The sequence below is a fragment of the Psittacula echo genome, assembly GCF_963264785.1.
Source record: "Psittacula echo genome assembly, chromosome: 6".
In the NCBI taxonomy this organism is placed as follows: domain Eukaryota; kingdom Metazoa; phylum Chordata; class Aves; order Psittaciformes; family Psittacidae; genus Psittacula; species Psittacula echo.
In genome coordinates this window covers 13,575,105-13,592,326 of record NC_137743.1, presented here as the reverse complement: position 1 = coordinate 13,592,326, position 17,222 = coordinate 13,575,105, and the positions used below count along the sequence as shown (strand labels likewise).

General features: G+C 38.5%; 1 protein-coding gene across 1 annotated transcript in view; it reads right to left on the bottom strand.

Moving 5' to 3' along the window:
• CFAP43 (cilia and flagella associated protein 43) overlaps positions 1-17,049 on the bottom strand; it is a gene marked incomplete at its 5' end in the record, with an annotated part of 55,492 nt that extends 38,443 nt beyond the window's left edge. Inside the window, 9 exons of the mRNA XM_080621135.1 lie at positions 408-539; positions 1,248-1,327; positions 2,418-2,480; positions 4,270-4,420; positions 7,641-7,791; positions 9,010-9,177; positions 11,956-12,052; positions 12,841-13,091; positions 16,973-17,049. Coding sequence (XP_080477261.1) covers positions 408-539; positions 1,248-1,327; positions 2,418-2,480; positions 4,270-4,420; positions 7,641-7,791; positions 9,010-9,177; positions 11,956-12,052; positions 12,841-13,091; positions 16,973-17,049 — 1,170 coding nt within the window. The remainder of the gene's footprint in view (positions 1-407; positions 540-1,247; positions 1,328-2,417; positions 2,481-4,269; positions 4,421-7,640; positions 7,792-9,009; positions 9,178-11,955; positions 12,053-12,840; positions 13,092-16,972) is intronic.
• Positions 17,050-17,222: the final 173 nt, after the last annotated feature.

The window sequence follows — 17,222 nt, the reverse complement described above, 5'->3', positions numbered from 1 at the left end:
TTCAGGTACGTGAACAGAACAGCTCTACTGCATAGCCACAGTAGGTCTGACGTACACAAGCTACTCTTTTCTTACTGGGCAGGCACACATCAAGCCTAGAGCTCATGCTCAGTTGGTCCAATGTGACCTGAACACACTGCAGATCCTAAAGTTACTCCACTGTATGCACACAAATGTTTATGTTGGGAAATCTCAGCATTAGGTACTATATAATTCACCACCTGTAGGAGACAAATGTTCTGTGCTTCATTAATAGTCTTTCCAATCTTTCATTACAAAACATAAGCTGATATAATTTGTGACTTGTGTGATTACATTACAGACATTTCATGCTAATTATATCAGCATACACATATAGCATCACAGGAACATCCCATTATGTCATGCCATTATCTCAAATGCTATACCTGGTCAGTGACAAGCAGAAGTACGGTGTAATCAGGGGAGAATATGAGGCTGGATATGGGTTGTAAAATATCAGCGTAGATTTTCATCTCGTACTGCAGACCTTTGATTTGATAAAAGAACAAAATGCCCTCCTGTGCAGAAAAACACAAATCCATATGAGGTCTAGGTCATTTCTCTGGCAAACGGAAATACAAGAAGTTCTGTAAAATCTCTAAACTAACATTGTTTAACTGTATCCCATCACTAACAAACTCATTTGACTTTAGTGTATTTAAATCCAGTGTGTTTTTACCCTGGGAAATAAATCTACTGAAAAATGAAGGTATTCTTTAATACAAGTCTTAGCAACAGTCCATGCCTGATAAAACCAGACTCTTTCATCAGTTAATTCTTCAGATTTCATATTGATTTTTTTTGAGACAGTATGAGAATTTTCCCACTCTTAAACAGTAACGTACAATGGTATTGTCAGTTTGGGTTAAATATTGAGTTAAGAGTTGAACAAAACAATTTGGCAGTTCCCTCAGCCATTTTCTCTCTTGCTTTTTGTTCATCCTCCTTTTCTGTTCCTCTAGAATACTCCTTATCTTTTGTTAAAAGAAAGATTGTCCTCTTTTATTACTTCTTTGACCACAAAAATTCCCACCCTGCTCCCTTCTGATTTCTTGTCTCAAGTCTTAACAAAGAAAATACATACAACATCAGAGAGGACCCTTATAGTTCTGCAGCCCTCCACTTTTTTTCTAACTCCTGTCTTTGCGGTGAACTCCGCAAATATACTCTATTTGAACGTTCTTTGATTTTCACACAGTAAGCTCAAAGCATAAAAGATGCCTTACACTTCCAGCTGTGTACAGTCCCTCATTACAAAATGCCATGCCAAATAAAACTGGTTTTTGCAGATCTGTTTGTTTATCACCTGAGAGCACAAAAAGAACATAAAACATCAAATTTGATTTATTGCAACAATGTGTCTCAACTTCAAAACTGAGATGATTTACTATTTGTGAGTAAAAAGGCTTTGTGGGCTAAACATTCTTTGGACTTTTGCTGTGATAATGAAGCAGAAGGCTGGTATACATAATTTGAAGTGACAGTACTACTGTGGTGAACTAGAAATTTGAGAAATCATTTGACTTTTGTAAAGGCTGCTAAATAGCCACATTAAGGTCGGTCAATAACAGACTCATTTATGTTGGAAGGGACCCTAGAAGTCCTTTGATCCAACCTCATGATCAGCACAGAGCCAACTTCAAACTCAGAGCCAACTTCAAAGTTAGATCATGTTGTCCAGAGTCACATGCAGCTGAGGTTTGAATATATCCAAGAGTGGAATTTTCATAGCTTCTCAGGGCAACTTGTCCCAGTGTCTGACTACCTTCACTGTGAAAGTGTTTTTATTCCTAGTATCTATCCAGAATTTCCATTGTCCTTTGCCTGTTTGGTTCCATCTTCTCTCTAACCTTTCATTAAGTAGGTAAAGCAATAGTAAAATCCCCTATTTCTGTTTCTTCAGGCTGAACAAACATGGTTCTCTCAGCCTACCTTTGTGTGTTGGGTACTGAGATTCTGCAATAATCTTTGTGGCCCTGTGCTGAATGTCTTCCGTTATGTATCTTTTTTCTACTGTGGAGCCCAAAACAGTGTTTGAAACAACTCCCTAAATACTAACTCAATTAAATTTCAGTGATTTCAGTTCTAAAAAAAAGTTACTAAAACTAGGCAGTAGGGAACCTATTCTAGCATCCTTATTCCAATGTAAATTAGAATGAAGAGAAATTATCTCACTGCCACTGTTTTTCGTGAGGCTATTCATTTGGCTGTCTATTAGCACAAAAGCTATTAATCATTTGTCATGTAAACATATAAAAAATTGCCATCAATGTGTCTTACAGAGGCCAGTGTGAGCAGAGTTTTTCTACCCAGTGGCTTCCAGCTGTACTCTCATATTATTACTCCCAGACACAGACATCAGTGATGCTATTAGCTTAATTTAAACATGGAAATACCTTTCTTTCTCTGTACTTCTTTATGAACATATGATACCACATCCGATATTTTAAGCAGGTGATCTGCACAAGAGAAAACAACTTATAGCAGCAACTTTGTTTATATGTCAATATTGCAGTAAAAGTCAGCTGTATTCCAGTCTACCAAATGATAGCCCAGTTTCAGTACATTGAATCTTCCCCAACATCCACCATTTCTGTCATTTATGTAACTGAGGAGGCACAATCTTTCTCTGATTGAGCTTACAGCTGTAAAAGGGGATAGCAATACTTGGCATGGAGAGTGGTACAGATGCAAATTTATATATCTTCTAGCGCTAAGTGCTGGTATTCTTATTTCTAACCATGGGTTTGGGGGTTTTTTTGGATGTACTTATGAAAGAAACTTCCGTCAGCCTCATAAAAATGTCCAAGTGAAATGTCGTGGCCGCTTACAGTTCTGTTTGCAACACCATAATAGGAATTTAGCATGTGCTTAAAGCTGGGCATGCACTTAAGCATTCTGCTAAACAGATACAGGTTGCAGTATGCTTTATATTAAGCAGAAGGTTCATTATAATATGAATACAGACAGTTGTGTTTGTTAGACAGTTTTAGGACAGGACTCAAAGAAGAATATACAGGTCAATGAAAAGCCCAGATGGCAAATATTCTTGTTTCTTTCCACTGAAGTACCAAAAACATTTCTGGTCACACCTCAGCTTTTTATTTGTTGATGATTTCCAGCTCTTGATTTGGTAAGCTTAAAACTCTGATAATTTCAACAGCAGAGAAATAATGCTGGTTTGTTGGGGTATTTTTAAGAGCAGCTTTCCATTTCTGTGTTAACTATTACAGCACTTTGGGAATGTCAAGGAAACTTGCTGCAGCTTAAAAACCCATGTATTACATGACAAAACAAGAAAACAAATTCATAGAGTCATTAGGTTGAAAGGGACCTTTAAGATCATCGAGTCCCACCCTAAACCTAACACTGTCAAATATACCACTAAGCCATGTTCCTAAGTGCCACATCTACAGGTTTTTTAAATACCTCCAGGGATGGTGACTCCACCACTTCCCTGGGCAGCCTGTTCCAGTACTTGACAACCTCTTTGGTGAAGAAATTTTTCCTAATATCCAGTCTGATTCAGTGTTTATCAGTGAAACCGTTCTATGCTGGTGTAAACCAGGATATTACCCAGTTGTAGTGCTAGGCAGAATCATATTCCAATACTCCTCTCAGACCTGATTGAACCAGTGAACTTCATGTACACAGTTGGACTGACACCTTCCATCCCTGCAAAGGATGATAGGTACAGGCTGCCACTGCCAAAACATTTTATATCAGCTGTGTCTCACTGTCCTCCATCTTGGGAGTGCTGTGAATGGGCACAGAAGGGTAGCATGTGGCATTCTATTAAGCAACATTACCTTAAATTCAGCATTGTTGTATGAAGACTCATAACAAGTCTTCAAAGATATGGTCTAACATCATCTAACAGATCAAATGAGGACAATCCAAAAATTTCATGCAAAATAAAATAAAGTCTTGGTACTTACCTAATAGTAAAAAGACTGTGTATAGCTGGTATATTAATAATTTAACACTAATCTCGTAGGACTGGTTAATAAGACTGGGCTCCTAGAAATATTGTTCATTTTATCAGTTTTGATAAAAATGAAAGCCAAAAAAGAAACCCAAATAGAAGTTCAAAAGATATTTCAAATGCTTATCATACTAATAAGAGAAATATGGTTCTACAATATAGCTTTACAATTTCTGTAAGGTACACAATAGGAGAACAGAAGAAAGCAAAAAATCCACTTTCCTCACTACTTGAATAAAACACACAATGCAGCTATTTCTTACCAGGCAGAGGTTTTTGTTGAAGAACAGAAACACCACATGTCTCAGCATCAATTGCCAAAACATATCCTTCTTTGCAGCCCACATAAACTTCTGAGGTTGCAGACCAGCAGTGGGCAGTGGGATGCAGTAAAGGCTTAATATAATTTCTAGGCTGCAGCACAAAAAGAAACAAATTCAATCAACAGTTGGCAAGTATCTGTACAAGCAGTTACATACATTTTAAGGCAAAAAAATAAAAGATCATTAACTTAAAGAGTCTGACCACTTGTACAACATCAGCCTTACTTTATTCAGTCATTTGTTCACTGAGGCTTGTAACTTGAGAAACAAGACCATTTTCCAGAAAAGTCTACGTCTGGAGATAGTTTCTTCAAGGGGAAAAATATCTATTATGGATTCTTGTCATGAAAAGTTTTATAAAAAGACAATTGTAATAAAATGGTCCTGGGGAAGAAGTGGAGTTAAGTGAGCTTGTAAAGCATGGTAAAGAAAACTCAGGTGCCAATTGTAAGGAATATTGAAACTAAACTATATCAATCTAATTCAAGAAAGAAAAGGATTGAAAGCAGTAGGAGATTTCAATTCCTTTCACTCTGCTGCCCAGTTGTGGTTACACCTTGGTATGTACCCAGCCTCATAACCTTGTTCCAGAGTATGGAACCCTAACACATTTCAAAGAAGCAAACAACAGCACTGGCAATGGGCTTGCTTTTCTTACCTGCCTCTCACACATTCCTTAGGAGTGGGCTACAGCCTCCAAGGATGATGTAATATAGGCTGAGGACAGCTCCTTTCAATAATAGCCTAAATAAATGGTTCTCCACTTTGGATGCTGACATCAATATGGAAAACATTGATCTCAACTGACTCAAATTTTGTGATGAAGAACAAAAACTCTTCTGTCAAATATTGTGGAGATAGGCAGAGCTTTGTCAGGCCATGATACCATTCCCACTGCATTCAGCTGAATGCACCTCATGAACCAGCACAGAAGAAGCAGGATGTCTCTTATTAATCGAAAAAACATTCATGATAGGAGAGAGGAAAATAACTCAAAGGTTATTTTCCTTGACAAATGTTGAGGCACAGATTTTAGGCCAGAGTCAGACAACTGCTCATGGACATTTGTAATGATACACAAATCATTAGTGCTAATAACTATTGATACATCTGCCACAGCAGCCTGTCAACATACAGAGACAATGAAGAACAGTAGTTACAGCAGCTCTATAATGGACAGCCTTGTCCGTTACAGCAACTGTAATCTGAAGATATACAGATATCTAAGGAACACAGCAAGTTCAGTCATTTCAATCTCTCTCAAAGTTGCTGTATTAGACACTTTTCAACACAAGGGTCTTGATAAAACAGTATTTCAAAGGAGTATCTTCTCCATCAAGTATATTCTCATCAACTTGTGTGGGAACTGCTTTGCCAAAGCCATATGTTCCGTGCTGGGGTGATGGAAGAGGGTGTTTAACCTGGTAAGACATATGCCTGTGATTCCTCCCCAGTGTGGGGGTTACAAGACCTAGTGGTGGCTCAGTTTTTCTGCTAGATTAGCAATGGAACATATGTACACACGCATGCATGGAGGGGAGAGTCAGTGCTGTAAGGCTCAATAAATGCAAGTCCTGCAAGAAATTACTCAGCTGTTATAGTCTGGAGCAAGGTGAAAACATGCAAGAAATTGGTTCAGTCTTTCCTAGTGCTAAACAGTAAGTGCAGCACCTCACAACTTACAGGAAACAACACAGCACCACAAGAACAAAAGGAACAACAGCAGAATGTATTTCTGAAACAAACCAAACCAAACCAAACCAAAACAACCTACATTCTTTCCTTCCTAAAGAACCTGTTGTTTATTACCTTGTCAATATTCTCAACCTAAATACACCCACCTAGGGAATTTGTACAGTAAATAACTACCAAAATATTTATCATGTAATTTGAAAGAAAATGAAATCTTCATCAAAGACTAGTAGAACAATCTGTTGTTACTCTAGGAATATTTCTAAAGAGAATATGATCATCTTGAAGGTGATAAAACGAAACCTAGGTTTCTCTGAAGGCAGTTAGGAATGCAAAGACCTTATAGCAGTTTCTACTGTAGAATCATAGAATGGTTTGGGTTGGAAAGGACCTTAAGATCACCTAGTTCCAACCTTCCTGCCATGGGCAGGGATACCTCCCACTAGATGAGGTTGCTCAAGTTCCTGTCCAACCTTTTCAACCAAGTATGGTTGACAGCACAGACTTTCCACATGGAAAAGTTCATGACATGATTCTGCAAGTTCAAGCAGAATGCAATAGCATTCATTCAAAGACAGAAAAATTCTGTTAAGCCTCAGAGACCTAACATGGTAGTTGTTGGTTTTTTTTCCAAATACGTCTTGTAATTCACTTTACAGGCTAAAGAACAAAGTGAGTTTTGCAGTTCATCATCTGTACATAATACAAGAGGCAGCAAGACAGAAGAAAAAGGCAATGCCCCTGATGAACATTTTCATTTTCTGTTTTCTAAGCGGTCAGAAATAAAAGCAGCTCATGTGTAAACAAAATCAGTAGATGACGTTTGTTTATAGTTACAGATTGTGCTGGAAACCTAGGGCATCAGCAGGTACACAGTGAAAAACTGCTGTGAAATCTGAATGCATGAAGCTATGAAAAAATGATGAGGTCAGGAAAGCATCATTCCCTGTTTTCATTTTTTATTTTGCTTTATAAGAAAAGTTTATGGCAGAAACCTGTGGTATACTAATCTGATAATACAGAACTCATATTTAGACAATGAAAAAACATAGTATAATGCCAGTAACATCTTATACATGGTAGTTTGGTCATCTCTTACATATCACAAGTCACGACATAGAAATTGATGGTATTAATCTTGGAAGAGAATCCCAGATTTGCAACTTGAATGTGGAGTGTATTTCAGAAGCAGAGGTTGCTGTTTGGAACAAAGCCTCCCATGTTTCCATAGTTTGTGACATTTCAGCCAAAAAGAAAACAAATCCCAAAGGGAAGTAAGGATACCTGAAGGTTACTATCAGTTTAGCATGGGAATAGGTTTTCAGGGTTTCAGCAGGGCACATTAGCTTGGGCATGGTTAAATGCTGACATGCTTATACTGCTTCTGGGATACAGATTAATGCCTCCACTGTGCAGACATATGACTATGCTAGGGCCTGTGCAGTAGCAGCATGACTTCTAAGTCTCCTGTCAAAATGGATTTAAAAAGTATTATTGAGACAACAGATCTATTTACTGGGTTGTACCTGTTTAACAAACATTAAATTATTAACACCTATTTGCATAAAAAAGTGTAATGACTTGAAATAGTAAAAAATAAAAAAACCCCCAATAATTACCATGAATGTTTCTGCTTCATCTCCTTCCAGTCCAGCAATGGCTGAAACTGGTAAAAGAGGGCCATAGTATGGGTCTTCATCGTAAGAAATTGGGAAAAACAAATCCGTATGATGACTCACTGACCCTTGTGCATCAGGGAGTTCCACAGGGCTGTGAAAAAGCAAGAGACACTGTCTGAGTAGAAGAAATAATATGAATAGTAAATGTTGATATAAAACTGAGAAGCAGGTTTTCAAAAGTTTGAGACACCATCTCATTTAAGGGGATTTGCTTCTGTGAGAGTAATGAAGGACTGTTGTAGACAATCAGTTCACACAGCACACACCATTTTAATGAAAAGTAATAGTAAGGCTACTACAAAAGAGGAATGTTCCTAATGCACAGAAACAGATTGCCATGTTCTAGCTCAGTCTTTTCTTGTTGCCTTGTATAAACAACCATTCTATGTTATTGTTTCCTTATTGACCAGGATTAGTAAAGTCACACACTTAACTTGCATATGCTGTGAGGATTCCTGCTTAATGTTTACTTGCAGAAAGTTTAATGATGATGAAAAATTAGTAGCACTATTTGCCTGTTGTAATCCAGAAATTGGTGTATGAGTAGCTGTTACAATGCTTCTACTGAAAGTAATGAAAAGTGAGGAAAAGGAAAGGAGAATACATGTATTTTCAGATGTGTACTCTATACTGAAAAGAGGCAAAAACCCTTTCAGTATTCTTTTCAGATCTCAAATTAAGGCCTTGTCTATACTTTCACTAGCAATTCACTATGGCAATAGTTGGCAATATATTCATAGTTAACATATGAGTTCTATACCAACCTCAAAAACCATTTTTGCATAAATAAATTCTAGGTTTGCTGTGCTCAGCGAATTGCATTGACAGAGCCACCAGTAAATTGGCCACACAAGGTGGAAATCACACAGAAAACTGATACTGCTTTTGGTACAATTTGTGAATAAAACAGCATATTGTTTAACTGTGCTTACTAGGAAGAAACTTGATCCAAATGTGGTGATTTCATAGCTACAAAAGCAATACTCAACATAGCCACTTGCAGGAAAGTAGTCCAGGTGCTACCTTAATTCAGTTACACAGCTTTTGATGGAGGCTGCCAAGTCAGTTGATTAGTATTAGATTCATGATGTGTATAATCTGGACATGTGAGTGCTAAGAAATTAAATCATAAATTCCATTAACTTGACTTACCAGACAGATCCACACTGGTGGTGATTTAGCAATTCCTGATTGCAACTGCTTGGTGAACTAAATTGGATTAAATTTTTTGCGAACAGATGTAGGTTGCTAGTTTTAGTTATTAAAATAAACTAGATTTTTCTCTTAACTTAAAAGGTCTTCCACTTACTTTTGCTTCAGATGATGTTCATCATTATTCCTTTCAATATGCCAGACAGTAACATTGCTCTCATCAACAAGACAGAGTTGTTGCCAATTCATAGGGTTAAAACTCATAGATGTCGCTGTTACCCCTGGCTGAGACTCACTGCAAAGGAGGATATTTTCTTGCCAGTTCCTTCATTAAGGAGAGTAAAAGAAAATGAAATCAATTAAATAAGTCAAAAACATTCATGCTAAAGATCTAGATGTGGTTATGACTGATTTTTAAGATGAAGTTTGGAAAACAAATATTTTGACACTGACAAAAAATTTCTGCTGTCAAACAAGTTAGGTCCTTGTGAGAGTGCAAAGGAGGTGGTTAATTAGCCACACCGAAAATTGTTACTGCTACAAAAAGATTGAATAACAAAATAATTTTTAAAACTGCCAGTTTAGAAACCTTATCATGCACTTCATTTTGTGAAAAGACTAACAGACTCATGAGACATGGATTTTTTTTCCATCAGTTCCATCAGCAACTAATTGAATGATCCAATCAACTCTTTAGCATCCCAGACCCCAGCCTTGCTTTTCCAACCCATGCTTTCCCGTGATTCTAATGCTTGCAAGCTTGCAGTTGGGAGGGATTACTATTAGGAAACAAATCACAGTCAGCCCCTGATTGTCTATGGATTAATTACTTAGGTAATACAATAACTGTGCTGTGAATGCAGACACACAAGCTATGGCTGCATTAACTAACATGAGCACAAACCAGCAGAATTTGTGTAGGACTGTTATGCATAGCTGACACAAGGCTAGGAATCTGCTTTCCACTGAATTTCCTTTTGTCCAGTGTAACCTATTTTATGTTCTCGTAATTGTATTTCTCCATTATCTATATTAATTCTTGACTGCATTTGCATTTTTAGGTGCTGTCTAAGAACTGATTAACATCATTTGAAGCAAATGGTTAAAACTGCTTCTTAATTTATTGGACAATATATCTGACTATTAATCTAAATAACATTTACAGCTTTAGTATTTATCTTTACTGCTGAGAGGAAACAAAACCTAAAATGCATACACTACTGTAAATGGATTTAGTACAATCCTGGTTTTCTGGCCTGTAATAAATTCACTCACATAAACAGGTCAGGATGCAAGACAATGGTTAATATTGATGGCATATGCAAAAAATGAAAATTATTCACACATACACAGAAACTCTCATTAAAATTACAGAAAGCTATAAGCTGCAATCCTGACTTCAAAAGATATCAGTGTAGCTCTTTCTCTAAAGATCTGTCAGTATGTTCTCATCTCATACCTAACAGACAGTGCCAACACTCTTTTATAGTAGATAAAATACTAAGATCTGAAACTATATAGTACATGTATCTGAAAAAGAATCTGGCATTAAGCCTCCCCTTTGAACAGAACAGAATAAAGATCTAGGGATAAAATATCTCAGATGAAAGGCAGCTTTTAGTTATCCATAAGCTTTCTATATTTTGAGACTGACATAACTTTCAAAACATCTTTTATACCTCTGATTCCAAACTGCTTAAAATACAGGAACTATGCAATTATTATATTGCAATTACACATTGAGATTTCTCTCATCTGTACACATACATTTCTACAATGAACGAACAATATAATCCAATTGCAAAAATGGAGGTCCTGATCTTACAGTAATTTCACATACTTGACCAGAGCTCAAGTTATTATAAATTCTATGTTTAATGCTGTAAGATAATTCCATTTTACTACTAAATTCTTTCTGACTGGAATCTGGGATGGTTCTTTCATGACAATTAGCTGCTGATAGCCATACTCACGCTGATTCAAATAGGTTTAACTTGTTTGGCCTTGGGAATTACCACTACTTAAACGCATTTAAACATTTCTCAGTATTTCCAGTTTTGAGAACAATCTAAAGAAGTTTTTCAAGATGGTGGATTTTTGTTCAAGTGCACACAATGAACACATTGGATCACATGTGTTATTTCTGCTCTAAGTGACAAACATGTAAGCTCTTCAGGCCAGTGAGGCTGTCTTGTTGGTTTCTACTGCAATATACACAGTCATCCTTCCTGAATTCCTGTATGCAGAGTTCACAGCAAATATTCTTCTTCTTCATAAGGGATAAAGAAGAGGCATCTGTAATTCTATCTACTATCATTACTAAAAGTCCGAAGTTACAGGAGTTTCTGCCTCTTCACTAATCATTGTACAGGAAAAGGTCACAATTAAATTGGGAGTATACAGAATATTCCTTACATGTCCTTGTTCGCCTTCCTCCTACTCCACCCTCCCTATCTGTTTTGAAGAAGTGCTCAGGCTCCACAGCCAGTGCAAGCTTGCTGACAAAGGAGGTGAGGAGGATTATAGTTTTACAGAACCATTTTAAAAATTAAATATTCTAACTTTTTGTTAGAACCAACTTTTCACACTGTATTATTTAATACTTCTTTTCATGACAATGAGCAGAAAATGATGATGTAAACCAGTGAGCCAGGGTAGTGTAATCACTGAACAAAACTGTAAGACAGAACTAAGATCAAGCACAATTAATTGACTGCTAAACAACCCAGGGGGTACAAAAAAAGTAGAAATTGGCTTTAGAATGTTTTTCCTCGTTTCAGCAGGCAACTTTTTTTCACGAACAGCATGGTATTCAGCTTCCAGGGGTGAATACCATGGCATTCCAGGCAATTAACTGATGCTGAACACTTTGAAAAAGGTAGAAGATAGCTGTAGCAAAGTAACAGTCATTCTGAGTAGTGGCTACTAATGCTAGTAAATCAACACCAACTTTGGTACAGAAAGGTTGCAGACAATGATCAATCAGGGAAAAGAAGGAGATGAAGGCAACTAGTGTGTCTTCCACATTTGTTAATTTATGCTACAACAGCAACACACAAAAATATGAATTAAATGTAAATAGTTTTAGATTTTAAACTCTTACCATATTGAAAGAAAAAATTCTGGGATGGAAGAGAAACTGGCTAGATATGGACCTGTGAAACTCAGTGCAAGCAAGGTGTAGTCCAGTTGAGCGTTACCTGAAATGTTAAAGTAAAGAAGATGGTCTCTAATTGCCCCAGACTTTATTGTACACTATCCTAGCTAAGAGTACTCTTCTCAGTTCCTTCATACCCACTTTAACTCTTCAAAAACATTCTTAAAGCCTCTGATTTTTTGCTTCACTAAGATTATTTTTTTTATTTTCTCATAAAAATGTTCCCCATGTATCACTGCTTAGAGATTTTTCAATTTTTTTCAAGAATATGTTGGATTTTTAAAGTATTTTTTGCCCAAGTACCCTGAAATCCTTTGCAGGTGTAATTTGATTCATATACAGGAAAAAAGCAAGTAGCATGAAACTTATTGAAATGGCAAGGAAACTGAAACATGGGTAAGGTAAGCACCTTAACTAAGCAGAGAAATGTTATGAGGCAGGCAAAAAAAAAATAATCCCAGATTCCAGGATTTATCTGCAAGAACCCTCATTCCTTTCACATCTCTGATTTGTCAATGTGGTTTCAGCAAACTGCTTGGAGCCTACTGCAGTATGATTTTTCTTGTGATTTTGACTATATTTTCCTAAAATTAATTCCATTTGTTTTCCCTTTAAAACAGCTCCATTTTGTACTGTCCTTTTCCTCTCTAGCTTAAGCCTAACTAAAAGTGGTGCAGTGGAAAATTCCTTCCACTGCTTTCCAAGCATCTTGTCATGAGACAGTTTCCGGTTACAGTTTTTCAAATCTTATAAATAAAACCCCTTCAGAAAGTGGATGATTTAAGCATTGTTTTAATGAAAGAGTGACAGGAAGGACTACCACATCATTACCTTTTAATTCTGTTGGTTTAGTGAGTTCTGGAAAAGTGTAGATATATATGATGGGATTCAGCCTCCGATCTGAAAAGGCCAACACGTGACTGTTCCCATTCGCTGTGAAGGCTCCCACCTGGCCAGCCTGACACTGCAGCGCTGTCATCTTCTTTGTTTCAATATCCAGGAAGAGGATGTAATTGCCACAAGGGTAGCAGACAGTATGATTGTTGATAAAGCCAAAGTTCTTTGAGAATCCCTGAACCCAACTTAAAAAAGAGCAAGTGAATGTTAAAACATTAACCAAAGACAGACATTTCTCACAACACTGTGATAAAGAGAATGGTGTAGCCCAAGTTACACAAAACTGATGTTAGACTTATCCTCATACCAAGTTGCAAAACCAAAATAACTTCAAGATCTAGTACTATGGATCACTGTGTCAATGTTTCCAAAAATACAGGGTCAGTCTTACCTTGTGGAGCACAAAAGACTGTCATAAGAACAAGGAGAGATGCTTATATTTCACTTTTCACTAAAAATAAAGTTAGCTTGTTCACAGCCTCTGGTTTGGTATTCCTATATTATAGTAATAGAGTATACTTTACTCTGAATTACATAGGTACAATCCATATTTGGGACACAGTTGTGTTTGCTTAACCTTTTTATACTTTCATAGCTCATCTCATTCCCACAAACCAGAAAGTACAAAGGCATGGCTTGGGTTTATATGAATGTAACCAGGATGACTGGTCTGCTTTAAAGATAAATACTTTAACATGGTAAAACTTTGGAATGTAAACAGGATGTGTTACACAAGGACTGAAAGACATTACTGAAAAGGAGCCAACTTACGAACTTACAACACATCAACAAATTCATAATTGCCTGCAGATCTTTCTGCCTTTCAGAAATTGTGTGGATAAATATCAGGGGCCTCTTATAGAAGGGATTGCATTTACCACTAAGTGAAGATGTCTGAGCCACGTCTTAGCCTGCTAGTACCATGGCAGAAAATTTTCAGCAGTGTAACAGCTATCCTCTGTGTACAACACTGCTGTTAATGCCTTCTAATTTCTATTCAGAAACTTTCCATCTCTTCTTTTCTTCCAAATAAGAGAGTTTGACTGGAAAAGATCTCTGTCCTCTGCAATTGCAACCAGCATTTTTATGCTCTTTTCATGATCATAAGCTAGTCATAAGGTCAGTTTAGCCGCTGATCCTCTGAACTCTTACTAGAAGATTGTGATGCAGCCCCAGCAATCTCATAGTTAAGAATGCTTTAAAATGACTTGTCTGAGGAAATATACATGGGTGAAGCGGACATGGCAGTGATTTTTTGCTCCTCAAAAAAAGCTGGTTCCCATTACAATCATTTATACATTGGGATTCTTCTGTTTTACAGCAAGGGACATGGCTTAGCGGTGGACTTGGCAGTCCTGGTGTAACAGTTGGACTTGATGATTTTAAAGGTCTCTTCCAACCTATTTGATTCTATGATTCTATGTCCAGCAATAACTTTCCATTATCTTTTCTGACAGCTTCTGCTTTTGGCTTATTTCGCGACATACCAGCATACCAGATGACTAAGTGTAGCCAGAGGGAAGCGGAAGCACACTGACCACGTGCCTGTGCAGATGACCTGAACATCATGGCAACAAAGAGGAGACGTTTCAGCTGATGAATGTTTTTCCCGACCTTTTACACAAGAACTAGCTGTATGATATGCCATGGCACATAAGCAGACCTTTATGAACATGCTCACAGGACTAGTTGTACGCTTTTCTCCAACATTAGATCTGAATAGTGGAAATTAAGTATTTTTAACTTTTGTTTGCAAGGGTAAAATGAAATCCAGAAAACATGTATGCAGGGAAAAATTAATGGGATGACAGAGCAATTTATCATCCTTATACAACCAGTAAAGGCTTAAGGGGACAAGGATTCAGGCTGTTACCTGATGTCATCTCTGACTAGCGCAGTACATAGCCAGGTAATCAGCTATAGCTCACTCACATTTCCCACGCTGTGTCTGTCTCCAGTTCTATATAAACATTGTGTCAGAAGTATGTCAGTCATAAAATTTGCCAGCTGTGAAATGTAGATGGGGCAAAGTAATTAGAGTTTCCTTACAGAGCATTTTTCCACTGAAAAATGCTAGCTCCATGAGTTTTGTCAAAGTTCAGTGTTTTCTGAAGACACAAATTACAGCATTCCAATTGCCTGCTGCAAAATAATTTTTGTTACTTTCTTCTGATATACATACTGCTACTGCTACATTAATTGATAAGAAAACTTTAAACTTTTCCATTTTATGGAAACAGACTTTACTTCACATTCAAAAGGATTTAAATTCTTTTTTATTTTGGGTAATATTTTCATTTCACAACGGTGTTTTCACAAAGCAGAAAACCTGGGTCACAGCTCTTGCAAGTAACACCAGTTTGCATAAGGAACTTCCCCTGAATAGCAATGACGTGCTTCAGATGGTATCTTTTTCACTCTGCAAGTATCAGAATGGTTAAGGCTGAAGCCTGCTTCTCCTATCACTGGAACAAATAAGTGCTGCACCTATAATTATGGATGTATGTAGCCACAAGCATTGATGAAATGGCTGAAATACTTAAAGTGGGCAAGGAAACTTAAACATCTGTCCCATTGCATAGAAAGCATGTGTAAACATCCTAGATTGTTGTGAAAGGCTCAGCAAAGGTGGGGTAGGAAGGATAATTCATCTACAGTGCATTATTTGTTCAGAACCAAAAAGCAAGTTGCTGAGCTACCAAGAGCCCTGGAAGAGAAGTGTTATTCTATATAGAGTATGGGTTATATTTGTAGGAAATGAAAATCTGAAAGTTTCTGACACGCAGACTAAGTTGCTGAGAAATAGAATCATAGAATCACAGAATCATAGAATCATAGAATAGTTAGGGTTGGAAAGGACCTTAAGATCATCTAGTTCCAACCCCCCTGCCATGGGCAGGGACACCCCACACTAAACCATGTCACCCAAGGCCTCATCCAACCTGGCCTTGAACACCACCAAGGATGGAGCATTCACAACCTCCCTGGGCAACCCATTCCAGTGCCTCACCACCCTCTCAGTAAAGAATTTCTTCCTTATATCCAATCTAAACTTCCCCTGTTTCAGTTTGAACCCGTTACCCCTTGTCCTGTCACTACAGTCCCTGATGAAGAGTCCCTCCCCAGCATCCTTGTAGGCCCCCTTCAGATACTGGAAGGCTGCTATGAGGTCTCCACGCAGCCTTCTCTTCTCCAGCCTGAACAGCCCCAACTTTCTCAGCCTGTCTTCATACGGGAGGTGCTCCAGTCCCCTGATCATCCTCGTGGCCCTCCTCTGATTCATAGAATCATAGAATCACAGAATCATAGAATCATAGAATAGTTAGGGTTGGAAAGGACCTTAAGATCATCCAGTTCCAACCCCCCTGCCATGGGCAGGGACACCCCACACTAAACCATGTCACCCAAGGCCTCATCCAACCTGGCCTTGAAGACCGCCAAGGAATATAAAGAATATCCTCTGAATATCAAGAATATCAAAAGCCATGGCAGAAGATCATGACAGTGGGGTTTAGGAGGTACAGAACAGCCAGGGAAATTCTAGAAGTTGAAGTAGTCAAGGTAAAACAGAAGAGATTTGTGGCCATGAACAGAACAGAACTGTATGGGTTCACAAGGAAAGAAAATCATGCCCCAAGAGGACATGCCGTGTGTTGCCAGAACCACTACAGAAAATACAATAACTTATGCCACACTTCTTGTCAGCTTGTCAAGCTCCAGCTTAAAAGCAATCAGGGTTGCTTATTCCTGTGCTAAGGGCAGTGAATCTAAGCTTCATCTAAACCCATGACAGGCTCAGTAGCCACTATATGCTGCGGTGCAAATGCTTCTTTCCGTCCCTGTCCCTCAACTACCTACCGCCCTAACACGGCCCACAGCACAGCAGCCTCCTTTCCCTCTTAGACCCGTCCTATTCTCTGCATAGAGCTGATCTGTGGTTAGAGGAGCAGAGCCCCAGAAGCACAGGACACCCGGCCGAGGCTGAGAGCTCGGGAGTGTGTGGTGCGGGTTTGCGTGTATGGGTGCGCGTGTGCCGGAAGGCGCGGGCTGTCCCGGGAGGCCCCACCTCACTTCCAGCGCGGCCTCCTCGGCCGAACTGCAGCTGCCGGCCCCGGCGCGCGGCTCCCCAGTAGCCACCTCCATCAGCGCCGCCGGCTTGTTTACACCCGTCTCTTAGGAACCAGAGCGCCTCCCGCCAGCTTCCAATCAGGCCACTGATTGGCCCGTGGCCTTGCGCCACTCGCCAATGAGCACTGGCGGACATTTAAAGTGCCAGCAGCCCCAGAGGAAGGAGTGGGTGGGATTCCGGAGTCGGA